General features: G+C 41.8%; 1 protein-coding gene across 20 annotated transcripts in view; it reads right to left on the reverse strand.

The window, feature by feature from the left end:
* LOC101832181 (protocadherin gamma-C4) overlaps positions 1-24,065 on the reverse strand; it is a 210,359-nt gene that overhangs the window by 37,758 nt on the left and 148,536 nt on the right. The window contains exon 2 of one of the 20 annotated variants that reach the window (XM_040741910.1): positions 14,452-14,667. The exons of the other annotated variants lie outside the window; for them this stretch is intronic. Coding sequence (XP_040597844.1) covers positions 14,629-14,667 — 39 coding nt within the window. The 3' untranslated portion in view covers positions 14,452-14,628. Of the gene's footprint in view, positions 1-14,451; positions 14,668-24,065 lie in introns of those variants that run through there. 20 annotated transcript variants of the gene reach the window in all.

The raw sequence follows: 24,065 nt of genomic DNA on the forward strand, positions 1-24,065 counted from the left end.
TGCAGTACGTGGACCTCCATAGAAAGAGCCCTGGGAAACCAGGCTTCAATGAGAACAGATAAATAAAAGTGGAACATCCTGGCCACTGATGGTGTCACAAAGAAAAGAGGAGAGACAGGAAAGTGCCAGCAGCTTATGAAAGGCAGCAAATGTGCCACACTAAAGATGAAAGCTTGATACAGGAAAAGGGGACCATCAGGGACAAAAACAGCATGAAAACCGAGGGCAAAGGAGGTGGAGAGAAGGAGGTGAGGACTGTAGAGAGGATGGAGAGGAGGAGGTGAGGACTGTAGAGAGGATGGAGGAGGAGGAGGTGAGGACTGTAGAGAGGATGGAGAGAAGGAGGTGAGGACTGTAGAGATGGAGAGAAGGAGGTGAGGACTGTAGAGAGGATGGAGAGAAGGAGGTGAGGACTGTAGAGATGGAGAGAAGGAGGTGAGGACTGTAGAGAGGATGGAGAGGAGGTGAGGACTGTAGAGATGGAGAGGAGGAGGTGAGGACTGCAGAGATGGAGAGAAGGAGGTGAGGACTGTAGAGATGGAGAGAAGGAGGTGAGGACTGTAGAGATGGAGAGAAGGAGGTGAGAACTGCAGAGATGGAGAGAAGGAGGTGAGGACTGTAGAGAAGGAGGTGAGGACTGTAGAGAAGTTGGTCCCAGTGTAGTGTTTCGTTTGTTTCTTGTACAGAAGCATTTAGCAATCCTTCCCCCTTTTGCCAGAAAACACACAATATTTTTATTTACTCATTAAATTATTATTATTATTATTTTCTTTTTTGAGACAAGGTTTCTCTGTGGAGCCCTGGCTGTCCTGGAACTCTCTCTGTAGACCAGGCTGGCCTGGAACTCAAGAGATCCACCTAGCTCTGCCTCCCTAGTTCTAGTATTAAAAGTGTGTGCCACCTCCAATAAGCCAACACAACCAAAATTTTAAACAAAAGAGTCTGAAATATGAAGCTGTGTCATACTTGTTTCCACGCTGCAATCCCTCCACTACCTCTTAGGACAGAGCAACACTATGCAGCCCTCACTGGCCTGGAGCTCACTCTACAGACTCAGCTGGCCTCAAACTCACAGAGATTGGAAAGGCACCCAGCTTCGATGTCTCTTTTTGCCTAAACAAATGTGTGTGTGTGTTTTTTCTCAATACCTATCCTAGTTTTCGCAGTAACCACTAACCTTGCCTGCTGGAATATAGGGATTGCAAATTGGCCTAAGAATTTAAAGCCGCAGCCGGGCGGTGGTGGCGCACGCCTTTAATCCCAGCACTCGGGAGGCAGAGGCAGGCGGATCTCTGTGAGTTCGAGGCCAGGCTGGACCAACAGCCTCCAAAACAATACAGAGAAACCCTGTCTCGTAAAACCAAAAAAAAAAAAAAAAAAAAAAAAAGAATTTAAAGCCACTAAAATTACTTGGGGATGGTAGTTTTCTGTGTAATCTGATGATGCTCATGAAATAATTTTTCTGATAGGTCAGTATCACTTTATAATTGAAAAGAAAACTTCAGCATCAGCTGTTTTGCTGACATTCTGAATGTTTCTGGGCAAATACGTTTTATATCAAAAGGAAAGGAATTATGAAAACATGCACTGTCTTGTATCTGGCCTTTTGAGTATAATATCTAATCCGGTGTTGATTTCTTCCTCAATTCTATTCTTCTCTAAACTTTCCCACTTAGGAAGTGGCATTTCTAGAGGGGTCAGAAACTCAGAAGTCACCTTTTACTGTCCGCTGCATCACCACATCCAATTACCAATCCATATCAGTGCTACTGCCTCCAAAGTGTATGTATGTCCGTGTGTGTCCGTATGTGTGTCTGTATGTGTGTGTGTGTGAATGTGTACCTGGGTATGCGTGTGTGCGCCTCTGTCTCTGTATGTTTTATTTCACAGTTCTAGGAATTGAATTTAGGGCCTTGTGCATGCTATGCAAGTAATCTATCACTAAGATGAAACCAAAGTCCTAAAGAATGTGTGTGTGTGTGTGTGTGATTAAAACATAAAACATATACCACCACATTCAGCTTCCAAAGTATATTTTGTTTTTTAAATTTTGATATTTATTTTTATTTTATGTGTATGGGTGTCTTACCTGCATGCATGTCTGTGCACCACATATGTTCTGGTATCCAAGGAGGCCAGAAGGAGGTGTTTGAGCCTCTGAAACTACCGTTACAGACAATTGTTAGCCACTATGTAGGTGCTGGTAATTGAACCCCTGTCCTCCGGAAGACCAGCCAATGTACTGAACTACTGATCTATACAGGCCCCCAACGTATATTTTAAAACTACCAACCACTTTCTCTGTCTACTATCACCACCTCACTCAAAGCCACTTTATTTATTTATTTTGGTTTTTTGAGACAGGGTTGCTTTTGGAGCCTATCCTGGAACTTGTTCTATAGACCAGGCTGACCTTGAACTCACAGAGATTCATTTGCCTCTGCCTCCCAAGTGCTGGGATTAAAGGCCACCGCCGCCCAGCTCAAAACCAATTTAGATGCTAAGATAACTTCCTTTCTCATATCTTTACTGTGTCTTCCATTTTCCATACAGAAACCTGAGGCTTGCGCAAAATATGTGCATTAGATATGCGCCCTTCTGGCTGAACAATGCTTGACACTAAAACTGACTATATAACTGTCTGGGCTTATGCAAGAAAGGACGGAAGGAAGGAAGGAAAGAGAAAGAAAAAGAAAGGGAGGGAGGGAGGGAGGACCTGTTGAATTATTTGGGCAGCAGGGCCAGGGGCAGTTAAACACCGGTCCCTTCCTATCACAGAGCCCTGTGTGACTGAATAGGACCCAAACTCATGACAGTGTCTCTGTCTGAAATAGAGGAGACTCTTAAAGCAGACTGCCTAACCTGGGCACAGTGGCACACACTCTTTTTTTTTCTTCTCTCTCTCTAAGATTTCTTTTCTTTTCTTCTTTTGGCACACACTCTTAATCCCAGCACTTGGGAGTGAGAGGCAGGAGGATCTCTGTGAATTCAAATCCAGCCTAATGGACATAGCTAGGCCAGCCAGAGCTACATAAAGACCCTGTCTCAAAAAAACAAAAAACAAAAAACAAAAAGAAAGAAATCATCTGATATTATTTTAAATACTTTTTAATAATTTATTTATTCTTATTTTATATACATTGGTGTTTTGCCTACATGTATGTCTGTGTGAGAGTGTCAGATCTTAAGAGTTATGGACAGTTGTTAGCTGCCATGTGGGTGCTGGGAATTGAACTGGGCTCCTCTGAAAGAGCAGTTACTGCTCTTAATGGCTGAGCCATCTCCCCAGCCCAATATATTATTTTAAATCTTAAGCAACTATTATCTAATATTATTCAAAGACTGTCAGTTATATCAGAATATTCCATTCAGGAAGTTTTTAAATTAAAGTATTGCACTCAAGAAAAAAGTATTTCTAGTCAGGCCTGGTGGCTCACACCTGGTAGTCCCAGCATTTAGGAGGCTGTAAAGCGGGCCTGCAGTGAATCCAAAAAGTGGGCCTGCAGTGAATCCAAAAAGCGGGCCTGCAGTGAATCCAAGGATGCCCGATTTCCAGGTCAGCCTGAGCTACTGAGACCCTGTCTCAAGAACAAAACCCAAAATAACAGAACCTGTGTGTGTGTGTGTGATATTTTATGTGTGTGCATATTACCATTAACAACACTCTAAATATCAGCAAGTAATCTTCCAATTCAGTCTAATTTATCCATTGGACAACAGCTAAGGTCAAATGAAGAGATGATTTGGGGAGAATCACAATAAAAACAGATCACCTTTTTTCAACCAAACATGTATCCCAATTTACACAAGGGGATATTCAAAGATTTGGTAGGAAATCAGAATGGGTTAGCATTAATATTTACCTCACGTCTACCTGAATATTTTAGATGTTCTGTTTGGAAAAGATAATCTGCAAATTTAAATACATTTCATAATATCTTCATTCTGTCTACTCTCAGAGCAAGAAAAAGATCTCATAAATAGCATGGGGGTAGGGGGGGCTGCCTCAGGGGCTTATTCTGCTTGTCAGAGAACCAGAGCTCAGATCCCAGCACCCACATGATGGTTCATACCACTCGCAATGAGCTCCAGGTGATCCTCTGGCCCCCATGAGCACCTGTGTTCATGTGCACGTACCCATGCATCACACACACACACACACACACACACACACACACACACACACACACACACACTTTAAAATAAATCTAGAAATATGTTTGAACAATAAACAATGGTTTTAGAAGTCAATGACCTTGTCTTTGCTTGCTTGTTTTGAAACAGGTCTCCTGTAGCCTAGGCTTGTCTGGAATTCACCTTATAGCTGACGATAATCTTGAGTTCTGTTTTTTTCCAGACTGCCTCCTAAACGCCAGGATTAAAGGCATGCACCACCATGCCTGGATAAATACTGATCTACTACCCAAGGCCCCATAGATTACCTAGACCTCCTCACTGACACCCACATTCAGGGGGTCTTGATCAGTCTCATGCTAGATTCCCAGTCTGGGATTCAGCTACCCCATGTCAGGTCAGCTGTTTCTGGAGGTTAAACCAGCCCAGTCTTAATCCTTTTGCTCATCAGTCCTCCCTCTCTGTCACTGGGTTCCTTGACTTCAGCTCAGTGTTTAGCTGTGGGAGTCTGCCTCTGCTTCCATCAGTCATTGAATGAAGGTTCTGTTTCCCAGACTCTCTGGCCATTGGATTGTAGGCTGGCACTCCCACCAGCAGTGGAGGAGTGTTCCTCTCTCTCCACATCTTTTCCAGCATAAATTGTCTTTGGTGTTTTTGATTTTAGCCATTCTGACAGGAGTAAGATGGTATCTCAGAGTTGTTTTGATTTGCATTTCCCAGATGGCTAAGGATGTTGAGCACTTTCTCAAGTGCCTATCAGCCATTTTAGACTCCTCTATTGAGACTTCTCTATGTAGTTCTGCAACCTACTTTTTAATTGTATCCTTTGGTGTTTTGGAGACTGAGATGTCTTTTTATAACCAGATTGATAAAAATTTACAAAGTCTGAGGACACATTGTGGGGATGAGACTAAGGGATAATAGGCAGTTTAATTTAGTGTAAGGCTGTAAAATGGTGTGGCCAGTATGGGGCAAAATTATTATACCTATTGCCAGAGTTTCACATATATTTTCCTCTTAGCCCAGAAATCACACTAACAAGAATTGAGTCTAAATATACATCCCAAAATTAAAATAAAGGTTGGAGAAATGGCTTAGCAGGTAAGAGTACCTACTGCTTTTGCGGAAGCACTGGGTTTGGTTACCAGAACTCATTTCAAGTGTCTCACAACCACCTGTAACTCTAGCTCCAAGGAATCTGACACTCTCTTTTAGTCTCTAAAAGCACACTGCATTCAAGTGCACACAACCACACATGCATAATTAAAAATAATAAAAATAAGCAAGCTTGGTGGTGTACACCTTTAATCTCACACTCTGGAGACAGATCTCTGTAAGTGTGAGGCCAGCCTGGTCTGCAGAGCGAGTTCCAGGACAGCCTCCAAAACAATAAAGAGAAACCCTGTCTCGAAAAACCAAAAAAATTATTTAAAAATACATACATATATGTGTACCAGGCTATTCATTTTAGAATTGTTATTATTATTTATTATTAATTTGTTTTTTAAAGAGATTTATTTATTTCTCATGTATACAGTATTCTACCTGCATATACGCTTTCTTGCCAGAAAGGATGCCAGATCTTATTATAGATGGTTGGAAGCCACCATGTGGTTGCTGGGAATTGAACTCAGGACCTCTGGAAGATCAGCCAGTGCTCTTAACCTCTGAGCCATCTCTCTAGCCCTTAATTTAGTTTTTAAGACAGGTTTTCTCTATGTAATAGCTCTGGATGCCCTGGAACTCACTCTACAGATCAGGTTGGGCCTGAACTCACAGAGATCCTCCTGCCTCTGCCTTCAGAGTGTCACATCTGGCTCAGAATTATTTTCAATTGCAAAATATTGGAAACCAACTAAATGACAAATTATAGATAGCTGAACAGACTAAGGTATGTGCACATACAATGGGATTTGTGGAACTATTTTAAAAATGAAGATCCTTCTAAGTTGAAGCAGAATAATTTCTAGGTTATATAACCATATCATTATAAACAATAACAAGAAAGGAACATGGGAAAATGGCTGGGCAAGGAAAGAGCCAACTTTCCCAGGTAATCCTCTGAACTTCACAAATACATCACACACACACACACACACACACACACACACACACACACACACACACACACACACACCAGAGATACAAACTGAAGAGTCCTCGGAGATCTTGGGGGCTTGGAATGAATGCATAGCTTCCATGGAAGGTAGAACAGAGTTCCTGCTCAACACTCAGATCAATAAAAAAGGTCAAACTTAAGTAGTAGGGTTAAGTCAGCTCAAGACAAAAGCTACCATAGACCAGTCCTAAGAAACCTTATAAACATAAACCCAATCAGAAAAGGAAATTGCTTCTCAAGGCAAACTTCACTCCGTCTTAAAAGATAGTAAACCCAAACACCCAGCAGTCTAACATTTACAATATGTGTCACTACTGGCCAGATCAGCATCTGTCATGGTCTCCGGAAGGAGAGTCTGGAAGTGAGAACAGCATTGCCAACCCCAGAAGTGTGACCAGCGTGGAGCACCGATCTCTGAAAGGAATGCCCGGGGATGCCATAAACATCTGAGAGATTAGAGACTGGATCTAGCAAGAGGTTAAAGTGTATTCATACCCAGGGCTGATTTAGTAGGCTGGTCCTTCCTGCTCCTCCTCTGTTGTTGGTTGGTTGGTTGGAGACAGGGTTTCTCTGAGTAGCTCTGGCTGTCTTGGACCTCACGGTGTAGACCAGGGTGACCTCGAGTGCTGGGATTAAAGGCGTGCGCCACCACAGCCCGGCTGCTCTGGTCTTGCTCTCACACCCTTTCTCTCTTTGGAGGCAGGATCTAGCTCTTATGCAGCCCTGGAGGGCCTAGAACTCACAGAAGTCAGCCTGCTTCTTTCTGCCTCCCTTAAAGGTATGTGCCACCTCACTCAGTGTCTATCTCATCTTAATCTTTTTAAAACTCTTACTTCTTAAAAACTCCCCCAGATCACAGGCTGGTCTTGTTTATGGGGTCTCTTCTGTCTCATCCTCCTTAAGGCAGTGCTTGCCTTCCTAACACTGAGACGCTTAAATACTCCTCATGCTGTGGTGACCCCAACCATAAAATTATTTCATTGCTACTTCATAACTGTAATTTTGTTACTGATATGAATTGTGGTGTAAATGTCTAATATGCAGGACATGTGCCCCCCAAGGGGGTTGTGGCCCACAGGTTGAGAACCCCGGGGATAGGCTACCTGATTTCATTTATTTTACCTCTCTCCATTCTATCTTTAGCCCAAATCATCTCACTTTCCTTCCTGCACCGCCTCTTATATTTTCTTTTCTTTTTTCTCTTTTGTTTTCCTCCTCCTCCTCCTCCTCCTCCTCCTCCTCCTCCTCCTCCTCCTCCTCCTCCTCCTTCTTTTGGTTTTTTGAGACAGGGTTCCTTTGTATTGTTTTGGAGGCAGTCCTAGAATTCGCTCTGTAGACCAGGCTGGCCTTGAACTCACAGAGATCCTCCTGCCTCTGCCTCCCGAGTGCTGGGATTAAAGGCATGCACCACCACTGCCTGGCCTATTTTCTCATCTGTGTGAGGATAGATTGCTGTTTGGGGTTTAATAAAGAGTTGAATGGCCAATACCTAGGCAGGAGGTATAGGTGGGACTTCTGGACAGGGAGAAGTAAGAGGAGATAATCAAGGCACAGAGGAGATGCCAATGAAAGATAGGTAAAAAGCCACATGGTAAAACATAGGTTAATAAAAGAAGATTAATTTAAATTAGGTACAAGCTTAAGTTAAGGCTGAGCTTTCATAATTAAAAGAAGTCTCTATGTCATTATTTGGGAGCTGGCTAGAGGGACAAAAAAGAACTTGTTACACTTTTCTATTTAATTTCCATCCTTTTCTCTATCAATCCAATACTATTCACTGGCCCTACCTTGCTTTTTCCTTTTTCCACTGATAAATACAGTTCTATAAATTTACTTCCAAAAATAGCTGGCCCTTCAGAAATAATTGGTGGGTGTTTTACACTTATTGATGTATGTGTGTGCGCACATGTGTGCATTTGTGAGTGTGTGTGCCACAATGTGCAAATTGAAGTCGGAGGACAACTTGCGGGAGTCAGTTCTCTCCTTCCACTATGTGGTCCAGGTAGGAACTTAGGTTGTCAGGCTTGGTGGCAGGCACATTTACCCACTGAGCCATTTTGCTGGCTCAGAAGTGATTGAAAAAGTGGACTATTACTGTATGGTCATAGTAGGTGGGTCTTTTGAGAATGACTGCCTTTGCAGATGGTATTCTATGCTCAAGAGAGTACTGGGGATCAAGCCTGGTGCCCCAAACACCAGTTTCATCTGATGAAAATGTCACCTCAACCCACTACAACTAAGTCCCTCTTGAACATCAAAAACACTTTCAGTAAGAGAATAAGAATGGTAATGTTTAACTCCCAACACAGAAACACAAGAGACAAGAAAGACCAAGGCAGCATGACCTCTCCAAAGAGTACCAACCCCACAGTAATGGCTTCCAATATTAGTGAGTTAAATGAAATCTCAGACAAAGAATTCAAAGGAATAATGGTAAGTATGCAAAAGAGAACAAAAATAAACCCTGGCATGAATTCCAGAGAACACAAATGGATAGCTGAAAGAAATAAGGAAGTCATTACAGGACATGAAACTGGAATTTAATAAAGAGAAATAGTGAACAAAAAGAAAACTGAAATACTAGAGATACAAAATTCAATAAGTCAAATGTTCCATGGAAAGCCTCACCAATAGGAAAGATGAAGGGAGGGAGAACCTGAGGCTCCAAGACAGGGCACAGGAATTAGAATTCAGACACTGACAAACATAAAGTGATAGAAAGTTTAAGTGGAGCATTGAGCTGGGGGGATAGAATGGAAAGGCCAAAATCTAAGGACTAGGCAAAGAGAGGGGTGAGGAATTTCATGTTAAAGGCATAGAAAAATACCATAGTAGAAACATTTCCCAAATCTGGGGGAAAGGTGACCATTCTGGTGCAGGAGAATGAAACAGACGAGATAGAAAGGAACATCCCTACACTGTAACATAGTTCAGATGCTAATTACGTAGACCAAAGAAAGCAAGAGAGAAGAACCAGGTCACACATAAAGACAGGCCCAATAGAACACAGCAGATTTCTCAGTAGAAACTTAAAAAGTTAGGTGTTAGGAGCCATGAAGCCTAGTCTCGGATCAGCATGCCCTGTCCAACAGGTTTCCTCAGGGCAAGGCACCTGAGGCAATGGACTCTCACTTAGTGAAGACCAGTAGTCCATGGGACAGCACAGGAATTTGCAAAATTCATGCATCTTGCAGGTTTTTTCCTCATTACATTGGTGATTGTTTGGGTAGTTTTTAGTTTTACTTTTTCAGTCACACATGCAACAGCTGTAATTTTCCCTGGAAATTCTGTTCTTTCTTGAATGTTTTCCCTTTAGAATCAGCAGGCGGCTAATGCTTCTCAAATCTCTTATCTGGAATTACTAATACAAATCCCAATCTCTTTTCTGACTCAATAGAGACAGCTGGGTATAAATGAGAAAACGACACTTGGAACAGCAGCCATGTCTCACAGTTCTGGAAAGGAGAGTAAGGCTTGCATACACAGAATAGGGAAAAAGCCCCCGTAACACACATGGTTCCAACTGTTGAGAGTAGGTTCTCTGGACCCCGAGCATATAGAATCAGCGGTAGGATCTGGTATGCTCCAAGAGGAAAAGATGTAATGCAAAATATGAGATGGACAGATCCATCTTTACCATACGTAGGAGCTTACATTGGTGGAAGAAGCGTGGCATAGGGAGATGGGAAGAGTGCCTTTCACAGAGAGACTGAGACATGGGGCCTTCTTGTAGAGAAGGGAACTGTATAGATACATATCTGGCAGACATGAAAAATTGTTTGGGTTTGACCGTTGTTGTCCTTAATCATTGTACCCATGTCTATCACTTTTAACTTTGTAACTCAAGTAGCTGCCAGCTGATGTAAGTGCTGGCAGAGCAGGCTTGATATTTGGTTAAGCAGCAAAAACGCTGACCTCTATGTCTAGAATAAGGTTATTAGGGGGTGGAAAGGTGTATTTGGGGAAGCATAAAGAGGAACAATGGGGTTTTAATAATGGCTACAATGTATTCCTTAAAATAAGATATATTTCTTAATAGTCAAAAAGAGGACCAACAGTAAAGCTGTTAATGTAACCCTGGTGAGAAAACTCTGTTTAAGTATAAAGATGGTTTGAGCTATTCCGGGCCACTTGAGGGCAATCCAACCTGGTGGACAGAATTTTTCCTTGTGCCATGCCCCTTCCCTGCCTCAGGACCTGAACCCGACTGAGGCTGGACCCCGGCAGCTAGGAAGTCTTGAAATGTGTGTGTGTGTGTGTTTTAAGGATTTATTTACTTATTTATTATGTATACAGTATTCTGCCTGCATGTATGTCTACATGTCAGAACAGGGCACCAGATCTCGTTACAGATGGTTGTGAGCCACCATGTGGTTGCTGGGAATTGAACTCAGGACCCCTGGAAGAACAGTCAGTGCCCTTAATGTCTGAGCCATCTCTCCAGCCCCTTGAAATGTGTTTTAAGTCCTGCAAGTCAACAACAGCCACTACACAGATTACTATATTAAGCAAAACTATCTGTCATAATTGTAAGAGAAAGAAAAAATTTCCATGATATAAAAAACAAAGCTAAAGAATTCTTGGTCATTAAGCCAGCTCTACAGAAGGTACGAGAATGAGCCCTTTGAACCAAGGGAAACTTAGACACATGCATGAGGTCACAGGAAAGAATAAGCCACCCTAGAAGAGAAGTTAAACAATAGAAGAATGAAAAACACCAAACTACCAAAACCAATAAAACAACAGGAGTTGGTACACCCTTTTGGTAATTTTGACTATTAATGGTCTCAACTGACCAATGAAAAGGCACAAGCTAACAAACTGGATTAAAAAATGGAATTCATCTGCTTGCTGCCTCTGAGAAACACACTTGTCATCAAAGACAGATACTACCACAGGGTAAAAGGATGGAAAAAGGTGTTCCAAGAAAGTGGCGATGGGAAACTAGGAGACGCTGCTGTTTTTATGTCTGGCAAAACATTTCAAACCAAAGTTAGTCAGGAAAAATACAATTCATTTTATACGGGTCCAGGAAACAACCAAACAAGAGTACATTCCTTTTTTAGACATACATGCTGAACACAAACATACCTATCTTTGTAAAACAAGTACTACTAAATATCAAGTTACAGATTCACCCCAACACAATAGTATGTGACTTCAATACTCAACTCTCACCAATAGACAGGTCACCCTGACAAAAACAGAGGAGTATCTGAGTTAGATGATATCTTGGTTAGAGTTTCTAGCTGTGAAGAGAGTCCATGACCACGGCAGCTCTTATAAAGGAAAACTAATTAGTTGGGGCTGGCTCACAGGTTCAGAGGTTCAGTCCGTTATGGCCATGGCAGGACATGACAGCATGCGGGCAGACATGGGGCTGGAAAAGGAGTGAGAGTTCTACATCTTGACCTCAAAGCCCGCCTCTACAGTGACACACTTCCTCCAACAGGGTCACACCTTCTCCAGCAAGGCCACACCTCCTAATAGTGGCACTCCCTGTGGGTCAAGCATTCAAACACGTGACTATGTGGGAGCCATACCTATTCAAACTTCCACAGATGATATCAGGCCAAATGGACCTAACCCAGCCATCCACAGAATGTTCTGGACACATACACCTTCTCAAGTGCTCATGGAATTTTCTCTAAAATGGATCATATGCTGGGACATAAAGCATATTTTAATTTATTTTTATTTGATTTGCATTGGCATTTTGCCTCTGTGTGAGGGTGTCAGGTCTGGGAGTTACAGACAGGTGTGAGCTGTCATGTACATGCAGGGACTTGAACCCGGGTCCTCTGGAAGAACTGCTGAGCCATTTCTCCAGCCCCATAAAGAAGATTCTTGAGAAACTGAAATACATTCTTGCATTCTATCTGACCACAGTGGATAAAGTTAGAAATCAAGGGACTGGAGAGATGACTCAGTAATTAGGAGCCTTTGTTATTCTTGCAGAGGACCTGAGTTTGATTCTCAGCACCCACATTGGGGGCCCATAATCATCTGCTACCCAAGACTTAGGGGATCCAACTTTCTCTTCTGGAAACTGCAGTCATCTCCAAACATATGTACACATGCAGCACACACAAAAACACATTAATAATAAAGATACAAAATGAAAAACCTTCCCTCTAAAATCAGCACCAAGAGGAACAATTGAACATGCACAAACTCGTAGAGATCAAACAGCACACTACCGAGTGGCAAATGGGCCATTGAAGAAACCAAGCAAGAAAGCTTACCCAGAATTAGCCTAGGCTAAGTTAGACAGTTTACAAACAAACAAACAAACAAACAAACAAACAAAAAACCATAGAACCGAATGAAAAGGAAACACAACACATATAACATATCATAACCTGTGAAATATAATGAAAGCAGTCCTACCAGGAAGTTTGTAGCTATAAGTGCCTGCATTAAAAAATTCAAATAGGGGCTGGAAAGATGGCTCAGCAGTTGAGAGCAATTACAACTCTTTCGGGGAACCTGAATTTGGTTTCCAGCCTCCATGTCGAGCAGCTCACAGTTGTCCTTGACTCCTGCTCCAGGGCATCTGAAGTATCGGCCTCTGCCGTACACATACCCACGTGCAGAAGCTCACACACCTACATATAATTAAAAATGCAATTAAGAAAGATCAATCTTTAAAAAAAATCAGAGAACTCTCAAATAAGTAACTTAATGAGACACTTTAGGGCTTTGGAAAAACATGAAAAACCCAAACCTCAAATTACTGGACAGAAAGAGATAATTATAATCAGGGGCAGACATGATGGAAATGAAATGGACAGAACACAAAGAATCAATGGAACAAAGAGTTGGTTCTTTGAAAAGACAAACAAGATAAACAAGTCCTTAGCCAGCTTGATCCAAAGAAGAGGTCACTCAAACTATAGAAATCGGAGATGAAAAAGAGTCATTACAACAGACTGCAACAAAATTTAGGAAGTCTTCTGATGATGAAACTTTTAGAAGGAAATACAGAAGAAAAATCTTTAGGACTTGAGAGTCTTGAGAAGTTCTCACCAAAACATATCATTGAAATGAAAAACTATTCTGCGGGCTGGAGAGATGGCTCAGAGGTTAAGAGCACTGACTGCTCTTCCAGAGGTCCTGAGTTCAATTCCCAGCAACCACATGGTGGCTCACAACCATCTACAATTTAATCTGGTGCTCTCTTCTGGCATGTAGGTAGAACACTGTATATGTAATAAATAAATAAATCTTTAAAAAAAAAAGAAAAACTATTCTGCAAAGTCCTGGTTAAAAGAATGAAAAGTTAAGCTATAGACCACACACACACATACACACACACACACACGTTTACAGTTTTATAGGAATCAGCAGACTTTTCTGATCCCCACCAACAGTGTTTGGCAGATCCCTTTTCTCCACCTTCTCATCAGGGTTTGAAATTATCCACCAGGTCTTAAACAGCCCTGTGAATTCTCACTGCAGTTTTAATTTGCATATCTACAATAAGCTAGTGACACTGGGCATATGGTTTTTCATTCATGTATTTTCTTCAGAGAAGTATGATTTTTGACAATTTTCTAATTTGGTTTTATTTTTATTGGAAAGACAAAGTAAAGGGTTTTTTTTTTTTTGGTTTTTTGAGACAGGGTTTCTCTGTATTGTTTTGGAGGCTCTCCTGGAACTCACTTTGTAGACCAGGATGGCCTTGAACTCACAGAGATCCGCCTGCCTCTGCCTCCCGAGTAAGTAAAGTGTTTTATTATGACTTTTCATGTACATAGAATGCATTTATATCCATCCCCTCTACTTCTAGCTGAATTTTAGAAATTACAAATTTTGAATTTTTAGAGGTGTTTGGATATGCTAGAGATGATTTTTTGTCAGATAAATGTTTTGTAAAATTTTCAAATTAAATAAAAACTTATTTTTATTTTATGTGTATGAGTTTTTACCTGCATGCATGCTTTCCTGGTACAGAGGCCAGAGAAGGGCACCAGATTCCAGTGACTGGTGTTACAGATGGGTGTGAGCCAACATGTGGGTTCCGGAACTGAATTCAGGTATTCTGCTAGAGCAACAAATGCTCTTAACCAATGAATCAGTTCTCCAGCCCCCATCAAAAGTTTCATATTATATTTTTTCTTTTTTCATGTGTGTGTGTTGTTCATGTATGTATGCATGCATGCATGCATGCATGTATGTATGTATGGTGTGTGCGCGTGTATGTGTGTTGTGTGTGTGCGTGTGTGTGTGTGTGTGTGTGTGTGTGTGTGTGTGCATGTGTAGGTTTAGGGATGATATGGGAATTGTTCTTAGTTGCTGTTTCTGTTGAGGCAGGATTGCCTATTTTTCTTAGTTGCAGGATCTCAGCTGAATCCCAGGTCTTGCTAGCCAGTTTACTCTGAGGCTCTGCTCTCCAATCGGCTAAACGGTATCTATGAATAAAAACCAAATGCTTTCTCTTAGGAAGGATCATAAACAAAGGAAGGAGGACCACTCATACCTTTTATACCCAATCCTGTCCTGAAACTCTTAGCTAAACCAATAGGACAAGAAAAAGAAAAGGGCAATACAAAATGAAATAAAATGTCCATTTGTTGCAGAGAATGTGTTTGGTTATTTAGAAATCCTAAGAAACTTACTTCCTTGTCTGGGTGTTTCTATTGCTGTGAAGACACACCATGACCGTGGCAACTCTTACAAAAGAAAACATTTAATTGGGGCGGTTCACTTACAGCTCAGAGGTTTAGTCCATATGGTGGAACATAGTGGCATGCAGGCAGACATGGTGATAGAGAAGCAGCCGAGAGTCCCACATCTTGCAGGCAATAGGAGGTGGTCTGTCTCACTGGTCTGGGTATCTTGAGCATATATGAGATCCCAAAGCCTCCTCCACAGTGTCATTCTTCCTCAACAAGGCCACAGCTATTCCACAAGGCCATACAGTAGTGCCACTCCCTTTGGGGGACATTTTCTTTCAAACCACCACAGAAACCTACTGTCTTAGTCATAGTTCTAATCCTGTGAAGAGGCACCACGGCCAAGGCAGCTCTTACAAAAGAAAGCCTTTAATTGGGCGCTTTCTTACACTTGAGAGAGTAATCCATTTAACCTCAAATCCTACCCCCAGTGACACACTGCTCCAATAAAGCCACACCTCCTCATCCTTTCCAAACAGTTCCACTAACCAGGGACCAAACAGCCCATGAGGACCATTCTCACTCAAACTACCACATCTACCGAAAACGCCACTAGAATAATTCTGCATTTTATTAAGAGTCCAGGTTCCAAAATATGCTGATTAATTATTGTCAACTTGACACAAACCTGTAGTTCCCCGGGAGAAGGGAACTTTTATTGCGAGCATGCCCCCACCAGGTTAGTATATAGGTAAGTCTTTGGGGGTATTTTCTTTATTAATGGTTGATGTGGGAGGGTCAGATCACTATGGATGGTGCCACCCCTAGGCAGTCCTGGGTTTATAAAAAGCAAGCTGAGCAGGGCATGAAGAGTAAGTCAGTTAGCCGCACTCCTCTGGCTTCTACTCCAGTCTCCGCCTTGGCTTTCCTCAATGGTGAACTGTACCCTATAAGCAGAAATAAACCCTTTCCTCCCCAAATTGCCTTTGGCCAGTGTTTTATCACAATAACTAACAGTAAACCAAGACACAAGGTTTGTAGAAAAAATTGTATTTCTTCTTTAAAATGCATATTTTATTAATTCTTTGAGTTTTATATATGCATATAATGTATTTTTATATTTAACCCCCTCCTCCCATATTTGCCTCCTATCCCCTCACACCCTCCAAAAGTCATGCTCTCGTTTTTTTTAATGTGGACTTTTTTCCTTCAGAAAATGAACTTTTATACCTAACATAAACACCAACTCAAAACTGATCAGATACCATATTACAAACAGTAACACCATCAAACCCCTAGAGGAGGATATAGATGAAAACTGTTTTCCATGTGCACAGACTCCTTAAATAGGACATGAGAAACACAAAGGGGCGGAGAGTGCAGCTTAGGGAAGGACACTTTTCTGTCATGAACGAGGCCCTGGGTTTGATTCCTAGCTCTTATTTCATTCATAAGTGAATGTTTGAGTAGCTTGGGGCTTTATCAAAACTTCTCTTCCGAGTACTACTAAGGGAGTGAAAATCCAAGTCTCCATCTGGGAGAAGACCCATGAAACGCAGATGAACAAATGGAGTCATGCATGGAATACATTCTTAAAAACTTTCACAGTTTGCTGGATGGTGGTGGCGCATGACTTTAGTCCCAGCACTAGGCAGGCGGAGGCAGGCAGATTTGAGTTTGAGGCCAGCCTGGTCTACAAGGAGCAAGTTCAGGACAACCAAGGCCACACAGAGAAACCTTGTCTCAAACAAAACAAAACAAAACAAAACAAAACAAAACTAAGCTAAACTTTAAATAGACAGCCAACTAAGTTAAAGCAGAATGAAAGTTTTGAGCTGATAGCTCAAGAAAATATAACATGAAAATGCACTTAGTGTCTTTGGTCAATAAGGAAACAATTGAAAACACAGCGAGATAGTGCTATATATTTACTAGAAAGGATACACAGTAAGAGTGAGTATAGCAACAGGACAGCTGGTAACATTTTCAGTAGGAATGTAAAGTGATTCTACAGCTTTGAAAATAGCTTTACCGTTTCTTTTTTTTTTTAATATCAACCTTTTTAATATTGAAGGTACAACATTTTTGCTCTAAGTTTTTCAGAGAGTAGGTCCTGAACTTTGTTGAGAAAAATACATAAATTATGATTATATACAAGCATCTAGATTTATAATTGAAATCTTCCAGTATTTAAATCCCAGTTTTATATATTTTAAACATGTCTATTTATTCATCTATTATGTATGAAATATTATTAGCACTTTTCATTTATTGTTTCATTTAACTGTATTCTGGTCAATGTTAGAAACTTAACCCACAGTGATTGGATTTGCTAACTGATTTTCCTGATCCCTGACTGTGATTTTCTTTTTTTTTTTCTTTTTTTTTCTAGCTTTACCGTTTCTTATAAAGCTAAGTGCATACGTCTCATCTCATGCCAGTAGGTAATCCTGCCTTTGTCATTGTTGCTATCATTTTTAAAGATTTATTTACTATTTTATGTATGGGAGTGCTCTATTTGCATGTGTGCCTGCACCACACAAGAGGACATCAGACAGAGGAGCGCATCAAGTCCCATTACAGATGGTTGTGAGTCTCCGTGCAGGGAATTGAACTCAGGACCTCTTAACTGCTGAGCCATCTCTCCAGCCCCAGTTGCTATTATTTTTGAGAGAGGTTCCTGGAGCCCAGGCTGGCCTCAAACTTGCTCTATTACTAAGAATAAGCTTCAACCCTATTCTCTGCCTTCACCTCCCAAGTGCTGGTATTACTGACATGTGCCGCTGTGCTCAGCTTAAATCCTGCTTTTGAGTATTCATCTGAGAGAACATATACATTATATATATACATATGTAACAATACATCATAATACACTAATATAATTATACTATACATTAAAAATACACATTAACACAACATATTAATTTAATAATTACATTAATTTTAATATAATGATTATATTATTGCTAATTATTATAAAAAGAATATTCATATTACATTTTATAATTACAATTATATCAATGTTATTATTGATATATTAATATACCAATCTATCAATATAATAATAGATGATATAATATGTACACGATATAATTTATAACAAGTGTGCATAATATACATGGCACATACACACATGTACACAGGTGTCTGCATGTAGGTGTCTATACTGCTTTAAAGCACAAAGAACCCAGGTGGGGGGAGCTCGGATGCTATTACAGTGGAATGGACGCAGCTGTCACTGTGTTTCCACATTAGGAAATACTGTAAACAAGCACGTGCCCTGGGATCCCACTAGAGGAAATTCCAAAAGAGGCAGAGCTGATTTACAATGGCCCGTCAGCCATCGTCAAGCTGGGGGTGAAGCTGGGGGTGAGGGGATCCATTGCAAAGGGCTGGAAGGGGACTTCTGAAGGTTACAGAAATAGACTATGTGTTTATTGTGGCAGTGGTTACACAGATGTGTAAAATTACACAGCTCAGTGAACTGTGCGGCTTTAAGAGGTAACTTTCAATGTACATGAGTTATGCTTCAATAAAGCCAGTGAATCTTAAAGGCAAAGCACTCAGCAGTCCACACAGCACCACAGGACTTTAGATGTAACTGTGTGAGCTGAGACTGTAGAAATGAATCTTAATAATCAATGGGACAGGCAAGATTGTTCTGTAACCTTGTAACATTTTTTACTAAAGCATTAAAAACTCTTATTGCTGGTTACAAATTTATATGGAAATTAAAAAGCAAAATGGGTATTTATTTAATATGATGAAATATTTAAAATTAAGACTATTGAATATTAAAAGGCTATTTATAATAAGGTAGGAGAATGTTTTCTAAGGCAAACTGCCATATTCTTTCTGCATTTCATCATTTATCCATTTAGCTTTCAATGCTGTGCGCTTTCTCTGAGAGCCCCTTTAACGTGAAGGTTTCTGCTGGTGGGACTTCCCCGGGAGTAACTTCACCCTTCCTGTTCCAGCTGCTTCCCCCAACCATGTTTATACCTTCAGCTTTACTAAGCTGTGTGTGTGTGTGTGTGTGTGTGTGTGTGTGTGTGTGTGTGTGTGTGTGTTCGTAATGTGTGCATCTGAGCATGCACACACTCTTAGAAGCCAGAGAATGTCAGGTGTTTTGTTCTGTAACTCTGTGTTACTCCTTTGAGTTAAGCTTTCTCATTGAACCTAGGGTGGTAATGGTGGTTGGTAAGTCCCAGTGAGACTCCTGCATGACCTTATCCCCAGCACTGGAATTACAACCACCTGAGTGACCTTGCTAGTTACAAAGGTCCTGGGATCTGAACTCAAGTCCTCCTACTCTCCTGGAAAGCTCTTAGCCACAGAACCATCTCTCCACCCCAAGATTTTAAAATATACCCATGGCTGGCGATTTGCCACATCCACGTGTCTTCTGCATAGCAAACAGTAATGTTCAGCACCACTTGTCATCATTACACTATCCCTACCAACACAGTGGCTACAGATACTCAAACCAGCGTGGCAATATTCCCACAGCAGCTCCTTCCTCTATCACTCCATCACATCCCTCTCCATTTTCACTAACAGCCATCTCTTTTCTTTATTGACTAACTCCCTTTATACAGCATTGTAAAAACACCACGTGGGGGTATGGAGGCTGGAGAGATGGCTCAGCACTTAAGAGCACTGACTGCTCTTCTAGACGACAAGGTATTGATTTCCAGTACTCACATAGGAGGTAACTCCAAGCCCACGGGAATCCGACACCTTTTCTGGCTGCTGTGGACACTCTGCATGCATATGGTGCGCAGACATCCATTCAGGTACACACTCATAATAATAGTAAATAAAATCCCCACCCCCAAGATTTAGTGCCATGTGAGTTTGTCACCAGGAGACAAAGAGGCACCACAGTTAGTTGCTGTGTTGCCTGTGCATGAGTTAATTAACACGAACATGAATTAATTAGCATGCATCTCTTACCTGGTCTGTAACCTACAAAGTGGTCACACAAGGAAGGGGGCTATCAGTGAACTCAGAGCTTTATGCAGTTTCTCAGGGCTAATAAATGTATCTCTGAACTATGTTTACAGGGCTGGTGCTATTTAAGCTGTTGCAAGTTTTTTTTATTACTTTAAAGCCAGGACTGTTGCTTTTGTACAACCAGAGGAAGCAAAAAAATGTAAACACATGTGTGTATTTTAAGAGAGAAATACAGGGAAGTGAACCAGAAGTGAATGGAATACTTTACAGCATGTGGTACATACGAGCAGAAGAAATAAGGAAGGAGTGACCGTTTCTGCAAACTCTTATCTTAAGATTTATTTTTAGTTTAAGTTTACCTGAGTATATGGCTGTGCATCACATGTGCGCAGTGCCCGTGGAGGCCAGAAGAGATTATCAGATGCCCCGGGACCACTGTGAGCACACTGTGGGTGCTGGGAATTGAACCCCTGTCCTCTGAAAGAGCAGCCAGTGCTCTTAGCCACTGGGCCATCTCTCCTGCATCTGTGTTCGTATTTTCACTCATTGGCTTTAACTACATCAACATTTTACACATACAAAATAATACAAACTGGGGCTGGGGATGTGGTCCAGCTGGTCCAGCGCTTGTCTACTGCACAGGGAGTCCTAGTTCGTATCCCTGAGGCAGCAAACATCTGTGATCCCAGCACCCAGGCAGGAGCAGGAAGATCAGAAGTTCAAGGTCACACTTGGTTGTGAGCAAGTCTGAGGGTGGTCCAGGCCGCAAGAGACCTTGTTCAACAAAAATAAAAAACTAGGGGGCTGGTGAGATGGCTCAGAGGTTGAGAGCACTGACTGCTCGCTCTTCTGGAGGGCCTGAAGTAAATCCCTACCATCCGCATGGCAGTTCACAACTGTCTGCAAGTCCAGTCCCAGGGGATCCAACACATACATGATGTACAGACACACATGTAGACAGAACACCAATTCACATATAAAAATAAAAGTTTAAAACACTTTAAAAATCCCCCCAAAACAAAACCCAAAGACTCAAACATCGGCTGCAACAACGTGAGCAACAAAAGTGTATCAATAAGGATGTGGAAAAACTCTACAACTGCATATAAACTAGACAACCCTCGCTTCAAATGAATCATAAACCACAGGACTCTGCACACATACCCTCAGTTTAAAGGCAACCAATCAAGCACACTTCAGCCTTAGAGGGTGATTTTTCTCATTAGTACCGGTGTGGCAATCCAGGCTCTACTTTGCATATCTCTTGGGACTGAGCAAAAGAGTGATTGTGTCCATTATGCGGGCAGTTGTGCTTTCTGTTGGGAAAGAAAATTTGGAGGAAAGGGAGAAGGGCAAGAAGACCCTGAATGACAGCCAACAATACCATGCTGTGATCTCAAGAGTATGCATATGGACAGGTGGAGATGTGGCCCTGCTTTTGTGTGTTTTCTAGCCCCGTCTGCTGAAAAGGCCTAGAACAGAGACCACCAGTAAGCATGCAGCACCCAGATCTTAGGTCCTAAGAACTATTCCCTACTACCAAGAGGCAGGATTCTCAGATACAGGTAAAACTCTCAGATGCAGGACTGGAACAAAGGATAAAATGAACTTGGAATATCTTCTTATATCTGAAGACAAGAAATGGTTCAAGAAAAATGATGCCAGTGGGACACAGGGACACAGGGAGAGACACAAGGAGGGACACAGGGACACAGGGAGGGACACAGGGACACAGGGAGGGACACAGGGACACAGGGACACAGGGAGGGACACAGGGACACAGGGACACAGGGAGGGACATAGGGACACAGGACCCAGGGAGGGACACAGGGACACAGGACACAGGGAGGGACACAGGACACAGGGACACAGGACACAGGGACACAGGGAGGGACACAGGACACAGGGACACAGGGAGGGACACAGGGACACAGGGAGGGACACAGGGACACAGGGAGGGACACAAGGACACAGGGACCAGCTTGAGGAGGTTCTTACGGGCAAAATATAGAACAATTTGAGACCAAAATAAAAAACCCAGCAGAAATGGAACACATGTCACTGAACAAACACACAACCATACACGAATAAACAAAAGAGAAGTTCCTTCTTACAATATAATAACAGGTAAATCACAGAGAATGACTGTAAGTGGAATGAAAAATCATCTCTCCCGAGTGTGGGCTGGAGTAAGTGACTTTGTTTTAATGATCTGAATATATTTAAAGTAACACATGTCACTTTCAAATTGGGGTTTACATTAAGATTGTGGCACTCGCCACATTTCCCTCCTCTGGATCCTCCTTTGTATGTTCCAATAGAAGCTGACTGTCTCAATGGAACTGCCTCACACACAGTCCACACAACAAGAAACCGAGGCAGAACTCCAGTTAACAGGCAGCAAGGAGCTTGGGGACCTCATTTCAACAGCCTACAGGGAACTGAAGTTTGTTGGTAACCACGTGAAGAAACTGCCCAAAGTGATGTCTTGATTGCTGCCTTGTTACGGTTTGAGGCAGAGACAAACCTAGGTCCCTGACCCACAAAGCTAATGAAACAACAAATGCTTTAAGATGCTTAGTTTACGTATTTTGTGACAGGACAATGGATAACTAATATATCACTATCCCTAATGCCTAGGTTAAATCTAACCACAAGGATACATTTGACAAACACAAAGGCATCCTGTAAAACAAACAGAGTACAGGATTTAGTGTCTCGGTGTCACATAGCAAAAGAAAGCTAGGAACTATTTCAGATTAAAGTGGACCAAAGACACACAATGACTAAATGCAACATATAATCCTGGGCTCAAATTTAAAAAAAACAGCATAAAAGTCATGGTAAGGTTCTGGGGAAATGGTTTGGTAGACACAGTGCGTTCTTTTAGATATAATTTTAGCAGTTTTAACTTAATTTCTCTCCCCATCTCTGTGTTTGCATGTGTTGAGTGTGTGTGTTTGAGGCACAGTGCTCCCAAGGCTAGCTGGCTGGTTCTCCTGTGAGTGCCTCCCATCTCATCATAGACTGCTGGGTCTACAGCTGTGGTCCCCACACCTGGATTTTAATGTTGGTGCTGAAGTTCAAATTTAGTTTATAAGGCTTATGCTTTTATCTGTTGAGTCATCCATCCCACCCCGGGTAAACTATTTTCTGTACATCTGTACATTCTGTACATCATCTATGAGGTTCATATAAAAAATAACCCTGCCCTTTGTGGGCAGAGATGGGCAATCCTGAAGGTTTGCTGGCCAGCTAGTCTTGTCAAAAAACGATGAGCTCCAGGTTCAGTGAGAGACTCTTAAAAAATGAGGTGGGAGCCAGGCGGTGGTGGCGCACGCCTTTAATCCCAGCACTCGGGAGGCAGAGGCAGGCGGATCTCTGTGAGTTCGAGGCCAGGCTGGACCGACAGCCTCCAAAACAATACAGAGAAACCCTGTCTCGTAAAACCGAAAAAAAAAAATGAGGTGGGAAGAGACTGAGGAACACACTGCCTCCACACATACAAATATACCACATTAAAAGTAAATAAATGTGGGGCTGCAGAGACGGCTCAGCAGTTAAGAACATTTGTTGTTCTTGCAGAGGACCCAGTTCAATTCTTAGCACCCATATGACCAATCACAACTGTGACTTCAGTCCCAGGGGATACAGCGCCTTTGTCAGACCTCCTCCAGCATTAAACACACAATACACACACTTATATGCAGGCAAAGTACATGAAATAAAGTAAATCTTAAAAAGTAAGACAAATAATAAAGATTGTTGATGAAGTAGTCATTGTATCAATGCCATTTTCTGACTTTTATCATTAAATGCAATTATTTAAAAGTATAGCTTTGTTCTTTGAAAACACATAACAAAATGGTGAGAATTAACAAAACACAATACCTACAACATACTCTCAAAGGCTCACAAAATGATGTACATGGTGGTGGCACATGACTTTAGTCCCAGCACACAGGAGGCAGAGGCAGGAGGATCTCTGTGAGTTCAAGGCCAGCCTGGTCTACAAAGTGAGTTCCAGGACAGCCAGGGCTGTTACACAGAGAAACCCAGGCTGGGAAAACCAAGGAAAAAAGTACATATATACATATCCACACACATGTATGCATACATATGTAAGCACACATACAAACACATGTCTACACTTACACGCCCTGCATATATAGTTGGCTGCCTGTATCTCTGAGGTTCTCTATATGTAAGGTCGATCAACAGCTAATCAAGAAATATTT

This window comes from Mesocricetus auratus, unplaced genomic scaffold, assembly GCF_017639785.1.
Source record: "Mesocricetus auratus isolate SY011 unplaced genomic scaffold, BCM_Maur_2.0 Super-Scaffold_6730, whole genome shotgun sequence".
NCBI lineage: Eukaryota > Metazoa > Chordata > Mammalia > Rodentia > Cricetidae > Mesocricetus > Mesocricetus auratus.